Source organism: Paramormyrops kingsleyae, chromosome 3, assembly GCF_048594095.1.
Source record: "Paramormyrops kingsleyae isolate MSU_618 chromosome 3, PKINGS_0.4, whole genome shotgun sequence".
Classification (NCBI taxonomy): domain Eukaryota; kingdom Metazoa; phylum Chordata; class Actinopteri; order Osteoglossiformes; family Mormyridae; genus Paramormyrops; species Paramormyrops kingsleyae.
In genome coordinates, this window is record NC_132799.1 from 39,719,449 (window position 1) to 39,735,395 (window position 15,947).

Sequence of the window (15,947 nt, forward strand, 5' to 3'; positions counted from 1 at the left end):
AGGATCTGAATGAAGGGTATTGATGTTGATGAGATGTTTGAAGACTGGAAGAAACCTGTTGAGTACCTGCGTCATTTAGTCAGTCTGTCGGAGCTCGCAGAATGAAATGGTTAATACTGCTCTCCTTCTGTCCCTGACAGTCAGCACTGCTCCACAGCTGAGGACAGTAAGTCATCTTTACTCTCAAGGATGGTCCAGGGTTGTGGATGCCACACACACAGACACATACATGAAACCAATGCCAGTCACCAATCAGGGTATGACCGCACACGTACACAGTCTGCACAGTCTATGCAGGATGGAATAGTGGGCATATCGAAAGGTGAGAGGTGGTGCATGCAATAGAACAGGCATGCCAAGGTACCAAGGGTATTTCAACTGGCTGTCAAGAAATGTTATTTCAGAAAAAGACCAAACATTCACATAACATACAGGTCAGGCAATGACTATGATTGACAGATGTCTGTGATTAAATACCTGTTTCATATTTGTTTATATAGCATAAGGCATGTCTTGTTTTCACTTACCGCCATACTTCCAGAAAGCACAAAGGAAAGTATGCGCGTGGTTCCACCCATTTCACCACACTCTGTTCCTGTCGACACACCCACAAACCTTTCTACACGCCCAGTACTCCAGCCTGCAGAGACATATATTTGCAGAAATTGGATTGGCTGAAGATCAGTGGGATCACTCAACACTACCACTACATGGTGTAACTACGGACTGCAATATGCCCCCACATATAGTAGGCATTGCTATTTAAACATACTTTATATATACATATACATATACATATACATCTATTTGTGTATATGTATACAAACACATACACACACACCGATGAGCTGAAACATTATGACCCCCACATGATGTGAATATCTTTGACTATGTTGTAAAAATAGTGCATGTCATAGTCTCAGATATATTAGATGGTAAACAAACATTCACCTTGGTGAGTACCTGCTGAGAGTGGTCTGAGAAGGGAAACACCACGAAGAACCAAACAAACGTGTTGGGTGGCCAAGACTTGTCCATGCGAGATATGAATGAAGGCTATCCCTTGTGGTATGAAACAGAAGGATGGACACAAACAGCAAATAATTTTGATCATGGTCATTTGACTGATGTGTCACGTCACAGTGCATCGGATATTAGTTTCATGTCCAGGCGCGGTGGGGAACGGGGAAGCAGGATAGGGATGCGTAGGACTTGCAGAGCTTTTTAATGGAGCTTTTTAATAGGGTTTTAATGGAGACTGGAAGCAGGGAGATGGAACAGGTAAAGACAGGCAGCACAACACCATGAGACTTCAATGACAGACCTAGGGAAACGGACTCAGACGTGGACTAAAATACACAGGACTCAATGGCAAAACAGGAAACAGCTGATAGCAATCATGAATTCACACGAGGAAAATGAGGGGGCGTGGCACACGAGAGGGTGGTACGAGCAGGTCATGATAATTAGCTTATATATCCCAGACCTTGACATGCACTATTTATTCGAGATGGTCAACATTATTCGCTTCATATGGGGGTGGTCTTATTGCTTTGGCTCATTGGTCTATGTGTGTGCAATCACAGATGCTGTACATACTGATTATTTATACTGCACCATGTATACCACTGTATAGATCATAGTACATTTTTCCACATTTGGTTGTCTGAGTACTTTGTGTACTTTGTGTAATGAAAATAGTTGAAATGCTGTTGATGACCCCCGCCCCCCCCCAAAGGTGGGAAAGATTTCCAAGAATAAGAAGAAGAAGCTGAAGAAAAAGCAGCGGAGACAGGCTGAGCTACTAGAGCGCCGCCTGCTGGAGATCGAGGCCTTGGAACGTGAAGCCGAGCGGCTGAGGGGAGAGTCTGGTGTGACCGCCACGGCCTACAGCGAAGAGGAAGATGAGGAGGAGGAGGTCGAAGAGGCAGAGGAGGACGAGGAGGAGGAAGGGGACAGGGAACGGACAAGACATGCCCTGCTAACTAACCACACCTGTGAGTGCTGCCTGTCACGTCCCGCTCCGTACGATCCTGATGTGTGCCACGCCCCCTCATTACCTCGTGTGAATCCCCGATTGTGATCACCTGTGTCCTGTTATGTCTGGCTAGTCTTTTGTATTTAGTCCTTGTCTCAGTCAGTGTACCCCAGATCCGTCATTGTATTGTCATGTGTTGTTCCTCGTCTGCTAGTCCTATTACTTGAATAAACCCCGTCTGTCCGTCTTAACGGCTCCGTTTGCCTGCTTTCCGGCTCGCCTGCCCGACGATTGTGACACTGCCAGCATTACCTTAACATTTGGTGACTTAACATTAAAAAACCCATCATTTATGTTTTTCAGTTGATACTGCGTTTTAATCATTAATGCATGCACTAAATCAGACTGCACGAGTTAACTGTAATAAAAACCCTCATTCGTAAAACTGAAAAGAGCGCCTGCAGTTGGCCGGCGTCCCAGCCTCCCCTGGCCTGGATACCTGTAGTGAGAGGCGGGCCAGATGGCGCTAATTCTGCCGCACAGCCCGCGACCCGCAGAGTGTCATAGAGGAAGGCTGCGACTCAGAGGAGCCCACCAGTGTTAGTCAGCCTCCGCTGACTCCTTTCTGAGTCACAGAGCGCTTAATAAAGCTCAGCCATGGAGACAGGGTGTGGTGCTCTGCCACTCTGCCCTTTTCATTGCTTTCTCTCTGCCCTTCCTCTGCTGCAGGCGCAGCTCTGGATTACCGGCAGCCTCTGGAGGACCTATGTGGTGCTGAGGGACCTGAGGACGGGGACACAGCAGAAAGAGAGCCTCCACCCAAGCCTGAAGGCAGACCAGGAGTGGAAGAAAGAGCGGCGGAGGAGAAAGAGGTGGGCGAAGATCAAAACGTGGAAGACCAGGAGAGAAGGAAGGCGAAGGCAGAGAACAAGGAGCCTTATGTGGAGAAAGAAAGTCTGAATGAAGAGACAGTGAGCAAGGAAGAGAAGACGGAGAGCAAGAATGACAAAGAGAAAGAGGAGGAAGAAGATGATGAGGACGAAGAAGAGGACGAAGATGATGATGAGGATGAGGATGATGATGATGATGATGAAGACGAAGAAGAAGAGGCTGAGAAAGGAGGAGATGAGGAAGGTCCAAAAGCAAATGGGCATGTAGTGCTGGAGGCCAAAGAGGTAGTGTGCCCCCTGGTGGAGTCGGAGCTTAGTATCACAGACAGGGATGTGTCCTTGAGCTGCTCCTATGACCTCTTTAATGGAGAAACTCCAGGGATTGCCAATGGGGCGCATCACAGAGGTACCAGCCCTCGTTACCCAGAGCTGCCCCAGGACCCCTTACCCAGTGGGGAAACCCCTCTGCACAGTGCTCCTACTGACCGCAGCCGTACTGTGTCCTCCTCAAGCACTGGGGACGCCCCCAAAGATCAGCCTCACACACCTCATCGACATGTTCCCAAAGGTCAGCCTCATACATCTCACAGATACACCCCTAAAGGTCTGCCTCACATACCTCATCAAAACGCTCCCTCAAAGATCATCCTAACACACCTCACAGACACACCCCTAAAGATGAGCCTCAAATACCTCACATAAAACCCCCTAAAGATCAGCATCAAATACATCACACACATACTCCCAAAGTACAGCCTCATACACTTCACAGACAAACCTCCAATGATCAGCCCCACACACCTCAGAGACACCCCCCTCCAAAGATCAGCTTCACACACCTTACAGAAAAACCCCCAATGATCAGCCTCACTCACCTTACAGATATGCTGCCTCATACCAATCTTTTAACACACCTGACAGACATACAGATACATTTTCACATCCTGTCTCTCTCTCCCTTTATCCCCATAGGTTTTTACATGCTTATTTTAAAAGCCTGTTTGTGTATGTCCCATCCCGTCCCCCCTCCCCCAGCTAAGGCTCGTGCAGCAGATCTGTTGGTGAACCCCCTGGACCCCCGAAATGCTGAGAACCTGAGAGTAAAGATTGCAGACCTTGGCAACGCCTGCTGGGTGGTGAGGATAAGCAGCCAGTTTGGAATGGGGTGGGGTAGGGGAAATGCAGTGATCCAGAGGAGGGAGACAAGATAGGACAAGGTTTTGTGTGATGTTTAGATGCCCCCTCTCTCTCCCAGCATAAACACTTTACTGAGGACATCCAGACACGGCAGTACCGCTCTATCGAGGTCCTGATTGGGGCAGGCTACAGCACCCCCGCTGACATCTGGAGCACCGCTTGCATGGTGAGCTATGCGATCATCATCCACTCTCAAATTCTCCTCATGTAATGCTTCTAAGGATGGGTATTTTGTTACAGACAGATTGGTGTTTGATACACAGACAAGTATTTACATTGCACATACTCAGATACGTGAGTATACAAAGACAGGTGTTTCTGTGTACTGACAGGTGTTTGTTTACAGACAGGTGTTTGACCACAGGCAGCAGGTGTTTGATTATACACATACAGGTATTTTTATTTCACACAAATAGGTATGTCAATATACAAAGACAGGTATTTCTTTGCACAGACAGGTGTTTGTTTACAGACAGACAGGTGTTTGATTATACACAGATATGTGCGTGATTGTACCTCTCCTCCTCCAGGCATTTGAGCTTTCCACTGGAGACTATCTATTTGAACCACACTCTGGGGAGGACTATTCCCGGGATGAAGGTAAGTTGTTGTTAATCACACAGTTCTCACATGAAACTCCCTTAGCCCTTTTCCAGCAACACTGTACTGGTGCCAGTGCTGAGCTGATACCTAATTCGGAACTGGTTCCACGCATTGTCACTGCCAATTAATTGGTGGTGTCCCCAAAAACTGTCTCCTACCCTGGTCCACAGAATTGCTGGTCTGAAACTAGAAACCTCTGATGTCAGCATGCAAGTTCAGCAGAGTCTCATTTGCTGAAATCATGACCACAGACATCGATGGTAGCAGGGAAAATTTTAATTAATGGTTGACAAATGGGGACAAAAAGGGGACAAATGGTTTATTGGCAATCTGGTCATCACCATAAGTTCAATATACTTCAGAAAATTGTTTTAGAATAGTTAATGGAGAAATTGAAGTAGAGCAGAAAAATACAGGCTGCATTCGTAATATGGAGCAAATTATTAACAAATTAAAAAATGGTGCAGGACAGATAAAGTTTGGAAGTGCTCCACTGGTCTGTATTCATGTTGGTAGCCAGCCCCCAATGTGAAGACTGAAACACAGGTACACAAAATTGAAAATTGGTGCTTGCTTGTTCGAGATGATGATATACAGTCAGTCCTGCTACAATGCCACTAATTCATTCCTGAATAACCTTACATTCACTAAAATTGCATACTAAAATACACATGTTCAATGGGTAAAAAACGTAGTAACTCACACCAAACAAAATAAATCCAGTGTTTCCCCTACCATTATATTAGGGGAGTGCCCCGTCCCCCCAACAGCACCTCCCGCCCCCCCTTGAAGGTCAAATTAATTTTATTTAATTTTTATCTATATAGCGCCAGATCAAGTCAAAGTCAAAGTGAACTTTATTGTCATCTCAGCTATATACATGTATACAGTAATATTACAACAGGAGTCATTTAAGGTTACCTTTCCTATAGAACAGATCTATATATTGTCCTTTTATTAAACAAACGAAATAGCCATATGTTATTTATCTTATTTACACAACAGCTTTTAATTTTTGTCTCTACACGGTCGCGCGATTACAATTCTCCTCTGCTCTCTGTATTGCGTATGGCGGAGTTCTGCCCCAATGCACATGCACAAACACGTGCACGCACACACAGGTGAGCACACTTCCACCAGCGGACAGAGACCGTGCATCTCTCTGCCCCCCTCCCCCCCAAAAACTGTAAACCTAGGGGAAACACTGAAATCTAATAATAAAAATTGATACCAGCAGCCAATAAAGAAATTATATACATTTTAAATAATAAAAAATAATAATAAATTAATTAATTATATCATAAACAACTCCTATGGGTCTTATCAGTCTCACGAGAATTGCCTAGTAATCACTTCATCCAAGTGTGCGGAACTCGCTAACATGCACACAGCACAAATAAACGGATGTGAAGGGGCTCTGAAGGCAACATGGCTCCAGACAGTCTACGAAAAGCAAATGTAACTTTTTAAACTATTTTAAAAAGGTTGTTGTGTGTTTTCATATAATTTGACAAATATATTTAGAAAAAGTTTGATTTTTAAATTAGAAAACCAATTCGACAGAATCACTGAAAAGAACAGGTTATCTCTTAATGTTTTTTTTAACTAGTGGAAATGTGGGACAGTTCTCAGGTCATGCCACTTCAGCACCACCTGAGAACCAGGTCCCTGTCAGCACCAGCAGGCTCACTGGCACAGTACTGGTGGAAAAGAGGTACCAAAGATCTCAAGGGTATCTTCAGCCTTCAAGTAGCAATATTGATAGCTTGTTCTAAGATTTAGTGAAAATGATATGTAGTATTGATGCCGTAAAATGGCTTCTCAACTCTAACACCCAATGCTCTTCCGTGAACAGTGCTATTCCGGAGCTTGACTTGTGAGATTTTACTCCTGCCTGGTTCCTTTGCTCCAGTGCACACTGCTGGTTGATTGTGTCACTAACACTTTTTTCTCCTGCCTTTTCTCCTGTAGACCACATAGCTCACATCATTGAGCTGTTGGGCTGCATCCCAAGACAATTTGCACTTTCCGGAAAATATTCCCGGGAATTCTTCAACCGGAGAGGTAGTGCAGGCACAGAGCTGGACAGGACTGGTGGACATTCTTTGACAAGCATGCAACCTGAAACTTAAATTTAAGAAAAAAACTTTCATTACTAGATAATGTAAAGTGCATCAGTTTTACCATTTAATGACATATTATCGGTGACATTGTCTGTATATATTGAGAATGCATTGGATCGAATAGCAGTTTATATAATGAAGAGGGTAATGGCCTGTGCCTTTGGCTAAGGGTGTCCACTGGGCCCTTCATGTCTGTATTGCTGACGTCACAGTACCCATCATGTCATGTACCGGCATGATCCGTCACATGAGCTGTGTCGACACTGGCCCATGAGCCCCAGACCACATTGCTCTGATCACGGAGCTGCTACAAAAAATTATCTCTGCCAGTAACCACCACAAATTCTTAACTATGAGAGGTAATGCTGGGGGGAGGGCACTGTCACACTAACAATCTACATTACAGTAACACAGTAAACATTGTTACACACTGACACAGCTGGCTGATTCATATTCACACTTGTTTCCTCTGAAAATCATATGGAAATAGACACACACACAGCTTTCTGGGTTTGATATAAAGAATTTTGCTTGATTTCTGATGGCTTTCCACATTGCTTTGTAGCCAGACTGGTGTATCCATCCATTCCATTTAGCATCTAAATAACTGGAAGCTTCTGCTGTGACTACTGGTTTATGTTTCTCCCTGTGATGTATTGTTACTGTGAATATGTGACACTTACCATTGTTTAGTATCTCTGTTGTTATAGCTTTTGTTTTATTGTTGGCTTTAACTCCATTGGCTTTAACGCGAGTCTCTACTTGCTTCTGTGTGCTGCCATCTGCAGGGGAGCTGAGGCACATCACCAAGCTGAAACCCTGGTCATTGTTTGATGTGCTGGTGGAGAAGTATGGCTGGGCCCACGAAGATGCGGCCCACTTCACCCACTTCATCCTGCCCATGCTGGAGATGGTCCCGGAGAAAAGAGCCACTGCTGGGGAGTGCCTCATGCACCCCTGGCTCACCTCGTAGCGGTGCTCCACCCCTCTGTGGGTAGGCTTCGAAACTGCTGCCCCTCATGTGGGCCAGAGGAGGGTGGGGGACGGGACTGGTGGGTGTGGTCTGCCCTAGCCCTGTTCCAGATGGAGCGTTGAATAGACCCCATTCACAGAGACTAGCACAGCACATAAGTGCAGCTTTGTGACTCTGCCCCTGTTGTAGAGGTGTGGCTGTTAAGGGCGTGGCCAATTGGCCACACCACCCTGCCCATCACAGGAGCGGTCCACCCACAGGCCCACCATGTGACCAACAGGAGAACAGCTCTGCCCATTCCTGTTTTCCTCCGTGTGCCAGTGACCCATAAGTCACGCATGCTGTCCCCCACCCCCCAACATAGCACGTCTGTACGTGTCAGTATGTGAGCCTGTGGTGGACATTGGACTGCTGGTGTTTACAGCATGTTTTCCAGCCAAAGTAGTTTTACAGGAGGTTTTACAGTTAGGGGAGCAGGAGTGTTGCTATGATAAACATGATTGTGTCTTCCAAGACATCTTTACTGGCAGACAGTAGCAAATACTTGCCAGTCCTATGGACAGACCTCCCAGCCAGCAAGGGAAGCTGCAGGTATGGGGAGCACTGCTAGAAGGCTTTAGTCAGGAATTAGAAGTCAAACTCTCCTGATCTCCTTGACTTTGTGGACTGGACCAATTTGCCTCTGAGCTCTTGGACAAGAGGAATTGATGTCTGCCCCCTTCCTCACCTCATTTCGATTTGGCCAATCCTTGTGTCTAGTTTCAAATAGTATACCTCTTTTTACACAGCCAGGACATCTTTTGAGTTTGCTGCTCAAACAAAATAAAATCTTTATTGGTGGGAAGCCTTCAAAACTTAGGCTCTGCCCCACCAGACTTATTCCTGACCTTCTATGGAGCCGCAGACCCTTGTCAAAGTACCCCCTCTCCCAGTGGTGCCAAGAGCCTTCCCACAGGGTGTTTACACAGCAGACTCAGAACTGCCTGCGACATTCTGCTATCCTTCAACAGGGGGTACTGTAGCCGCTGCCAGTGTGACAGGAGACTGATCTTCCTGTTCTGAGAAGCTTTCAAAAACGAGTGTGACAGCAGGTACAGTCTGACATTTTTAAAAATGTGAAGAACATGTTATTCAGTTGTGTTGACAAATTTCATTTGTTCTCTCAGTGTTTTGTTTGTGCCATTCATCCATTGGGAAGTCTCGCCTCCTGTGAAGACATTCTATGAGGTCCTTCACCAAGATGGCATCCTCCGCACTGCCTGTTCCATCACTTTTCTAGTACTGTCTTCTAAACTGTCTGGTTGCTTGTTCTCCCAGCTGCCATTTCCAGAACTGGTGTTTAAAAAGGAGTTTGCACACATACCCATATTGAGGGCTCTTCTGTTTCAATGGCAGAGGGGCACAGACATGGACAGATCCCATGCTTCTTGTCATATTGGAGGAAGCCTGGTTTTGTGGTCATTCCAAGGACCCCAGACCACATCACTCCTCCTCCCCCTGCTCACACCCATTAGTAAATTGCCTATTTTCACAATAAATACCAAGTAGATGTCAACTTGCTCTTTTGTTAATAAACCTCAATACCTTTATCAAAATAAAGTAGGAAAATCACTGGTGTTGTGGCAGTGACCAAATCTTGTTAGTGTTGAGGTGATTGTGTTTGCTCATTAGATGTTTCTCTTCATCTTTTTTTCCCCCAATTATTTTATTATTTTTTGTAGTCTTTACCTCCACCCTAGTCTTACATGAACAGTGCTGCTCTTGGATGTATGTGATGCTGGTGAAATCAGTTCAACATTTTTGCAATAACAGTAGTTCTGACCATGACATTTTGCACCAGAAGCCCCTGGATCACTCTTTCAGCCATGCTGACTGTTCTTCCATGCGTCAGAGGAATGTCCTGTTTCACATTAAGAGATTTAATAAAACTCGAAATGTTCAAACTACTAGCTTGGCGTGAACTAGCTTCAGCCTTTGTGCCTCATAGTCAAAGTATGACTTCCCTCTTTTGCTCATTCATGTACATTCTGCATCATCTCCATCTACCGAAGTACTAATTTTATCTATTTAATTTCCCTCAGGCATGGTTTTCCCTTTCCAGCGTGCTTCATCTTATCACTAATGACAGAGAGAAAATATAACTTCTGAGCCCATGGTGGGCAGAGTTACTGTATTCAGAAACGGTAGTGGGCAGCATTACTGTGTTCTGTAACTCACTGGCAGGTTTCACCCAATAAGAATCCTCCAAGGAACAAACAGGAAGTAGGGTCATCCAATCACTGCCTAACGGTGTATGATAAACCGACCCATCACAGTTTTTGACAACATGCACTAATGGGGGTCACCATAACCGTCTTCTGAGACTAAGGCCATGACTGAACTGATAATGTGAGGATATGGTTTCACACAGAAAAATCAATGTTTAAATCACAGATTTTCAAAACCTTCCTTTCAACAATGAGATCAGCATAAGATGATTTACGATTATGATAAAGACAATAACACGAGAGTAAATATGCTAGATTTCAGAATGAATTTCAGTGATTTCAAAGCATGTAACCATGAGCTTGAGATTACTGGAACTCTTAAAGGATGTGCACTTCAATATTAAACACTGGTCTGAAACATTTTAACTGGTCTAATGAAATTTTGATAAAAGTAAACCCCTATTTCCTGAGATAGTTTGCTCAGGTTTGTACTGAGTCATGAAGGTAATTAACTGCACCTTCGGTGTAAATGCACAGACATTAAGAGACGATAGAGGATATAAACTCAGTATAGCTGTCTTCTGCAGTGGGCCCATGTTCTGTGCATAGATTTGCAGGGCAGTATTACTGTTAACATTTTAGTCCTGACAATCATTATTTGGTCACTTAATATCCTGAACTCTGTTTTTAATAACTCACAGTCTGAACGTTAGGACAGGGTTCATCACTATCCAAACACCGGATATCGTTGGCTAAAGTAGCACCCGCCGTCTGAGCCAATGAGCTGCATGGCACGGAGGGACATCAGATGAGAGAAGTAGCATTCCTCAGGAGCAGAGGCTTAGCGATCTCCAGGATATCCAGGGTGGGATCCAGGGACCTCCCCAACCCTTCCAACACTATGATGGCAAACACAATGGAGGCAAAGTTGCTTTCCAGCTTCACCTATAAGACCCAAAAAAAGAGAAAAGTGAAACTGCATCTAGCCCTCATTCAAGGCATTTCAGACACACTGCATGGTTTCAAGCATTGGCTCCCTCTGCTGGACATGAGTAGAAAAGGAAATGGGATACAGTGCCATCTCAATCTGCTTCATAAAACATGGTGGTTATATCTTGGGCTGGTTACCACATTAATTTACCTTGTGGGCCATCAACAGCTTAAAAACTCTGGAGAGCAGATCACCCACTTGCACCTTGAAAAGCAGACAAGCATGGGTCAGTTTGCATCATCAGCACTGAATTGCGAAGTGTTAGTGATGGAAATGCTCAGTTCTAGCAAGGTGCTAATGCTGAATGGACTCAGTTCTTGTGAGGTGCTTACACGGAAAGCGCACAGTTCTAGTGAGACATGGCGCTAACATGGGAAGCACTCAGTTCTATCGAGGCACTAACACTAAAAATGCTCAGTTTCTGACAAGGCACTAAATGCTGAAAGCGTGCAGCTGTAATGAGTTGCTAATACAAGCTGGTTCTGCGGTGACCACAGCACTCAGCCAAACACCAGGACTATTGGTGAGTTTACACATCAGCATTTACACATTCTTAATTTACTAATAATATACAATTACGCACCCACTACTGTCTTTTCTAGTATCCTTTTGCCATCAACTTCAGTACAGAGAGAAGTCTAAACTGGTAAACTTGGCACAACAACATGTGTGGAAGTAAACATGAACCACACATGAAAAAACTGAGGTAGACTGAAAGCCTGCACACAAACCAAGAATAGGATCTTGTCGTTGAGTTTCTTCGATCTTTTTAGCTATCGATTCACTCATGAAGCTGTTAAATATCTGGTGGATGTTAAATTAGCAAGGAAATGAGCTGAGATCCACTGGGTATGGGGAGCAGGTGTTTTGTGGATAAAAGCTGAAGGAGCAGAGCGGTACCTTCCCTAGAGAAAGTGTGTGGCTAAGGGCCTCGTTCACCAGTGCTGCCATCTCCTGTTTGAACCTGGGAACATCGGTGCACTCGCTCGCCCTGGCGTGGGTAAGAATCAGCTCAGCCACCTTCTCTCCCTGCGGACGGTGCACGGGGAGTGTTATTAGGAACACAGGCTCAGCCAAGACTGTCCTGACCGTTCTCATCCTAGAGACTCACCTGACGGTGCACCACGGCCGTGAAAACGGCGCGGAAGTTGCGAAGGTCCCCGTCTGAGAGCCGTGCGACAATGCCAGCATCCAGCAGAACCAGGCGCATGGGTGGCCCGGATGGCCTCACGGTCACCACCACCGTGTCGCACAGATCCGTCAGTGCCATCGCGCCTGGGGGAGGCGGTCCCCCATCGCCCTGTACCAGGATGTTCCCTGGGTGTAGGTCCCCATGTACAAAGTTATCCACAAACACCTGGGAAAAGACAGATGGTTCCAAAGTAATTCACCTCCCCTTTGAGGCATCTGCCCCCGGGTCCGTCCAGCTCACCATCTTCAGGAGGGCATCGACTCCCATCCGGGCTATCTTCCGCTTGACATCCTCTGGCACCTCCTGACCCAGGAAGCTTGAAATGGGCTTGCTCTCCTGTGACAGTAATTGCACTGTGAAGGCCAACATCACCTGATTGCAGGTCATCCATTGATGGTTCTCCTCCAGGGATCCACTAGGTAAAGCGGTAATAGTCCAGGGGGGCCACTGTTAGAGTACTAATTAAAATTTGTCATATGATGGTTGGTACTTCATATCCCAGGAAGAGCCTTGATGTTGTAACTATTAGAAAGGGTCCTAAACTGAGTGGTTGCAGTAATACAGGCAGTCCCCAGGTTATGAACGAGTCTGTCTTTAAGTTAAATTTGTAGGCCAGTTAATAATAATTACACTACAGAAGAATAATCATACAGTAATAACTACATGCGGTACCGTACCTTGAAGCAATAACCCACTGAAGTTGCACAATGTTTTCATGAATGTCACAAAGTAGAACACACATTCATTATTAACCCAAATTTTTTATATGATGGCATCCCGTTCATAAGCATGAGTTTGTCCATAAGTCGGACATTCTTAACCTGGGGACTGCCTGTATACACATCAATAAGTTAAAACACTACCTCCATGTAAACCAAATAATGCTGAATATATCATAAAAACGGTGCATGTCAAGGTCTGAGATTTTGAGCTTTACAAGGGTGGGAAGCAATACAAGTATGTCAGAGCTGTGGGATGCCATTCAATGTGCCGTCCAAGTTATAACTCCAGAAACCATCAACACTCAGCAAAACAAATTTCATGAATGAAAACCTGATTATGCTTATTGAGAAAAAAAAGGTATTTGCATAAATACTGTCATTCGGTGCCAGTACCAGTTTTTACACCAGTGGAAAACCAACACCTTGAAGTACCGTATTTTTGGCACTCTCATCAAGTACCAAAATTATAATACCTGGTGCAGTGAAAAAGCGCCCAAAATCACTTAGGCCTTTCTCTCAGCCCATTTCATCTGCATTAAACACGTCATCTACGAGTACCAAATGCTGACTTACTGTCTAATATATTCCAGACCTTGAAATGCAATTTTTACAAGATATTCAACATTATTTGCGTCATATGGAGGTAAATATAAGATATCAAAGAATCGTTTAAGCTCCTTCACATGAGTACAAAAGCAGGCCTGTGAAAATAATTTTACTGACAATCCAAAACTCCATAATGGTGAAGCTTTGGAGGTAACTAGTTTTCACACTCACCTCAAACGTTTCCACCAAAACGTCCCTTGTGACAAATGGCCTCAGGGGTGTCGGGAACCTCACTGCATCCACATTTTGAAAGTTGGCTTGGAATCTCTCAAAGTTTTCTGCCTCATACCGAAGGTCAATCTGACCAGAGGGAAGGAATCTGCCAGATTCATCTCACGAGTAAAAATGAAAAAGGAGCATTTATGTCCAGAATGAACTGGGAGCACAAAATGCTGCTCACCTGCTTGGTCATCAGCTTCTCAAACTCCTGCACCACCTCTGGCAGGCTGAGCCACCTAAGTCCTGGAAGGAGTGAGAGAAGTCGGCTGGCCACATGCATGAGGAGCAAGTCCACCTGCACCCGGCTCTTGATGCCTGGGTGGAGCACCTGCATAAGGAGACAGGGGCTCATCAGATCATTTGGCACACAGCCTTTTCCACCACACAATAACACTCACCATACCTTAGAGACAGAATAACAATAGTAAATGTTTAAACTAAGGGTAAGTGAAACTCTGGAGCTGACACATGCTGCCAACAGCCGACTGCAGCACACAGTGACTAAACAATAATCCTAGACCTAAACTGTCTAACCATCACTAATTAGCACCTCCCTAAGTACAACTACTCAGTGTTGTTCCATGGCTAGTGCTCCTAGATCAGTCCTACGTACTCACAGATCCCTTAAATTTCACCCTGGGATCAACAAAGTTCTCCCTTACCCTATCTTCTATCTAACCTGTGTCCCCAAAGTTATGCTGCCAGACTTCAGCTGCTCAACATGATCTCTTGATTAAATGAATACACACCTTGATAGCCACTGGCATAAGAGGGTTTCCAGCCAGGCCGGGTCCCTGTTCTCCTTGCCCACTTTGGGCCTCTGCTTCTCTGATCTCATCCCCCTCATCCCTTCCACGCCCCCAAAGGAGCGCCAGCACTCCACTGAGCCCAGGGATCTCCCAGGCTTCCAGAAGGTCCTGCCCCTCCAGCTGCTCCAGCCACTGGTGGAACGCTGGGTCCTCCACACGGTCCACCCGGGCCATGGCCCTGTAGACCTGGGCCACGCAGCCTGAGCCCACAGGCTCCCGGTTCTGAAAGACGAACAGCTGCCTCCAGGTGTCGCCAAAGGCCCGGTTTAGGCAGCGCTGAGTGTGGGTCCAGGGGTGAGCAGGAACACGCACATGCAGCTTGGAGAAGCAATCGCAGAACTCCGGGGAGAAGAGGTCACGCCGGGTGCTGGCCCACTGGCCTAGTTTGATGAAGGTGGGCCCAGAGGTTTCTGTGATCCAGAGCAGGGCGTCTAGCCAGAGCCCGCGAAGCCGCCACGAGACCAGGCACAGTGGGTACAACAGCAGTAGTGGGCTGAACTTCAGTAGCAGGACCAGGGCGCGGAGACCCACACGCAAGGCAAAGCCTATCCGGTCAATCCGCACCTTAACTACAAACTTCCTTGGCTTTCTCTGCTGAGAGGCCAGTGCCTTATGGCAGCTGGCCATGTTCACTGTGCCCCAACAAAGCAAGCCAGCCAGAGGCACCTGAATCAACATGGACCCCCTTTGACAGGGCTGGAAGGACGCTGATCTAAAGGTTACCGAATGAGGTGTTTTGACTTTTTTTACAATATTTTTTAGATTGACCAAAAATCTTCTGCCACTGAAAGCAGCCAACTTAAAGTACATGATTGTAATTGTTGTATGGTCCTTTCCTTTGAAAATGACTATCTTCATAAGAAATTACAGCAAAACTCTGACTGCATCCACCCAACATTACATATTAGAAGTGCTGAAGCCTAACTCAAGCCTAATTCGTGCCTCTCGATTCCCATTTTACTGGAAAAGCTCAAAGACAACAGATACATCTTTAAATTGGTCAAATATGCTGCAGAGTTTGTGGATCAATGGGTCGGTTGACATGATGAATGAGTATGAGTGGCTACACACGCAGAGGTAAAGTGGTTAACGAGAATACATCAATTCGGAGCACTAGCTGAGGGATAAGAAACGCCACGTGTTGTCATTGCAAGTAGCTGCGTGTGTCTAACTTTCGCGTAATGCTGCACGTATAACCCTCGGTTCTGGACAATTCCATGTGGGTGGAATCACATACATGTATGTGTGTAATCCTTCATCCCCCTCACTATTATTCTGCAGACATCTGTATCACTCACAAGACCGCGTTATAGCAAATAAAAATAGTTTAACCTCCGTTGGTTTAGATCAGTTGTACCAGAATACAGAGTCACCGCCTGCTCTAGGTCGAACTTCCTGCCTGCGCCTCGTCATGCATGCTGTCGGTCCCTTCTTAAA

At 45.7% G+C, this 15,947-nt stretch overlaps 2 protein-coding genes across 9 annotated transcripts in view; one reads left to right on the forward strand and one right to left on the reverse strand.

The window, feature by feature from the left end:
- LOC111834167 (SRSF protein kinase 2) overlaps positions 1 to 9,713 on the forward strand; it is a 36,993-nt gene extending 27,280 nt beyond the window's left edge. For 2 of the 8 annotated variants that reach the window (XM_023793147.2, XM_023793150.2), the window contains 8 exons: positions 141 to 166; positions 1,739 to 1,997; positions 2,708 to 3,436; positions 3,904 to 4,004; positions 4,124 to 4,231; positions 4,596 to 4,665; positions 6,640 to 6,732; positions 7,580 to 9,713. In XM_023793147.2, the coding sequence (XP_023648915.2) occupies positions 141 to 166; positions 1,739 to 1,997; positions 2,708 to 3,436; positions 3,904 to 4,004; positions 4,124 to 4,231; positions 4,596 to 4,665; positions 6,640 to 6,732; positions 7,580 to 7,764 (1,571 nt within the window). In that variant the 3' untranslated portion in view covers positions 7,765 to 9,713. Of the gene's footprint in view, positions 1 to 140; positions 167 to 1,738; positions 1,998 to 2,707; positions 3,437 to 3,903; positions 4,005 to 4,123; positions 4,232 to 4,411; positions 4,459 to 4,595; positions 4,666 to 6,293; positions 6,383 to 6,639; positions 6,733 to 7,579 lie in introns of those variants that run through there. The other 6 variants (XR_002835936.2, XR_002835935.2, XM_023793148.2 and 3 more) reach the window with 6 other exon arrangements.
- adck2 (aarF domain containing kinase 2) lies at positions 8,586 to 15,915 on the reverse strand. Its single transcript, XM_023793153.2, has 8 exons — positions 14,451 to 15,915; positions 13,883 to 14,029; positions 13,654 to 13,782; positions 12,395 to 12,490; positions 12,074 to 12,319; positions 11,863 to 11,991; positions 11,113 to 11,166; positions 8,586 to 10,916 (listed from the first exon to the last, which is right to left on the reverse strand). The coding sequence occupies exons 1-8, from the start codon at positions 15,366 to 15,368 to the stop codon at positions 10,776 to 10,778; spliced, it is 1,860 nt and encodes a 619-aa protein (XP_023648921.1). The 5' UTR covers positions 15,369 to 15,915; the 3' UTR covers positions 8,586 to 10,775.
- Between the last annotated feature and the right edge of the window lie 32 nt (positions 15,916 to 15,947).